General features: G+C 34.3%; 1 protein-coding gene across 1 annotated transcript; it reads right to left on the reverse strand.

The window, feature by feature from the left end:
• Positions 1 to 400: 400 nt before the first annotated feature.
• Positions 401 to 1,315, reverse strand: LOC134640659 (odorant receptor 131-2-like). Its single transcript, XM_063492565.1, has one exon. It carries the CDS (start codon positions 1,313 to 1,315, stop codon positions 401 to 403), a length of 915 nt encoding a protein of 304 aa, XP_063348635.1.
• Positions 1,316 to 1,836: the final 521 nt, after the last annotated feature.

A 1,836-nucleotide genomic window follows, 5' to 3' on the forward strand; every position in this document is an offset into this window, starting at 1 on the left:
TATCAATTTTGCATCTACGTTGATTGAATTCTTAGGAAGTGAACCATGTCATATCAGAGAGAAAAAAACAAATTTGGTCAAATTGAGCACATACCCTAAAATAAGTGAATACTTTATAATAAAAAAAATAATAAACACTTGACAATTATTTTCATTTAATTTTCTCGTTTTAAACTTTTGTGTAAATTGCAGTGTTTTTTTTTAATGCATAACAATATAGTATCACAGAACATATACAGGAAAGCAAGTTGCACAATTACTAATAAATTGAAATTCATCATTATTTACATGAGATTTTTCTGTCACATTGAAGCAGTTTTCCTGTATGGTTTAATGTAACATGAATTTAGAATAAATGTAGAATTTAGCATTTATATTTCTGATGTAACTCAAATTACATTTATTTTGAACAGAATGAAGTAGGCATAAGATTTTTCAGTACAAGAAAAAAATTTTCATCCCTGAGGCCATAGATCAGAGGACTCAGGCACCTTGGAGCAATATTAAACATGATGTAGTTAAAATATCGGACATTTCGAAATAAACTGAAATCGATCTGAAGTAGTGCAATTTCTATGAATGGGCACCACAGCTGAATAAGACAGAGCAGTAACTGGAAAGCATGAAGGATCACTGTTTTGAGTCCTTTATGTGTCAACTTCTTTTTCTCTCCTGATGCAGCTTTGGCCACTTTCATTATTTGAACATATGAGTATGCAATAGTGATGCCCATAATGAAGAAATAAAATTGATACACAGCTGATCGAACATGATCCTGCCATCTGTAAAGAGTAAATGTCTCTCCACTACATATCATGGATTGCTTGTAGAACTTAAGTGAGGCAGACGCAAAGAACATGGACAGAATAATTATACAAGGGCCAGAGCTGAGAAGATGAATGATCAGGATACAGTACATAGTGCTGCGTGTGGAGCACAGCTGTCCATGACGCATGGGCATACAAATGGCCACATAGCGCTCCAGAGTCATTGCTGTCAGAGTAACTGGTGTGACAATGAAGTAAAGAAGTACAACAACAGAGATAGTTATACACAACCACACTTGTATTGTAAATTCAAATTGGCTCAATACAAGTAAAACATCTGACACCAATAACAAAACACTGTCTGACAGCAGTGTTACAAAAAATAAGATGTAACGTGCAGATGTGTGAAAACATTCCTTTTTAACAAAGATCACGATGAGCAACATGTTGATGCAAAGGAATATTATTACCAGTATCTGTACGATAATGACCCGGTCATAGACTGGTCGCTGAAAAAAAACATCATTCACTGAGTTGTTACCAGCCATAGAGAAGAAACATGTGTTTGAAGTACTTCTAAGAGTTCATCAAAGTTTTGTTAATAAATGTAAGATTTTCCTTTAACTAAAAATCAAAACTCAAAATCAAATCCAGTGGAGAAACCTTCCATTCTGTTCCAGAGCCAAATGTCTTCTGCTGCGTTCCCTGCAATTTTCTGAGAAATGACTGCATCATTAATTTGAAGCTTACAGCAACTAAGAATAACAATTACACATGAAACTTCCTTCTACTGTGTTGTCATCTTCCCTTAACACCCATTCTCCTCAGTATAGATGCTTCTAAATAGGTAATTGATGGTATACTCAGGAGACTTTGCAGTAAAGTCAACATAACAAATCTGAAAGAACTGAAAAGTTTTTGTTTGCTGACAAGGTAATCAATTCTGTAGTTAGTGCAACAAGTGAGACTACACCCCATTATTTTAGGTTTATGTCTTAAAAACTCCTAAACTGATGTGACTTTGACATGTACTAGTTCTGTTTGTGAGGTATTCAGTTAAGTGAAAACT

This window comes from Pelmatolapia mariae, linkage group LG14 (assembly GCF_036321145.2).
Source record: "Pelmatolapia mariae isolate MD_Pm_ZW linkage group LG14, Pm_UMD_F_2, whole genome shotgun sequence".
Taxonomy (NCBI): Eukaryota; Metazoa; Chordata; class Actinopteri; order Cichliformes; family Cichlidae; genus Pelmatolapia; species Pelmatolapia mariae.

What these genes read in the sequence shown, in the direction of transcription:
- LOC134640659 (XM_063492565.1), bottom strand. Translation starts at nt 1,315, where the DNA reads ATGGCTGGTAACAACTCAGTGAATGATGTTTTTTTTCAGCGACCAGTC.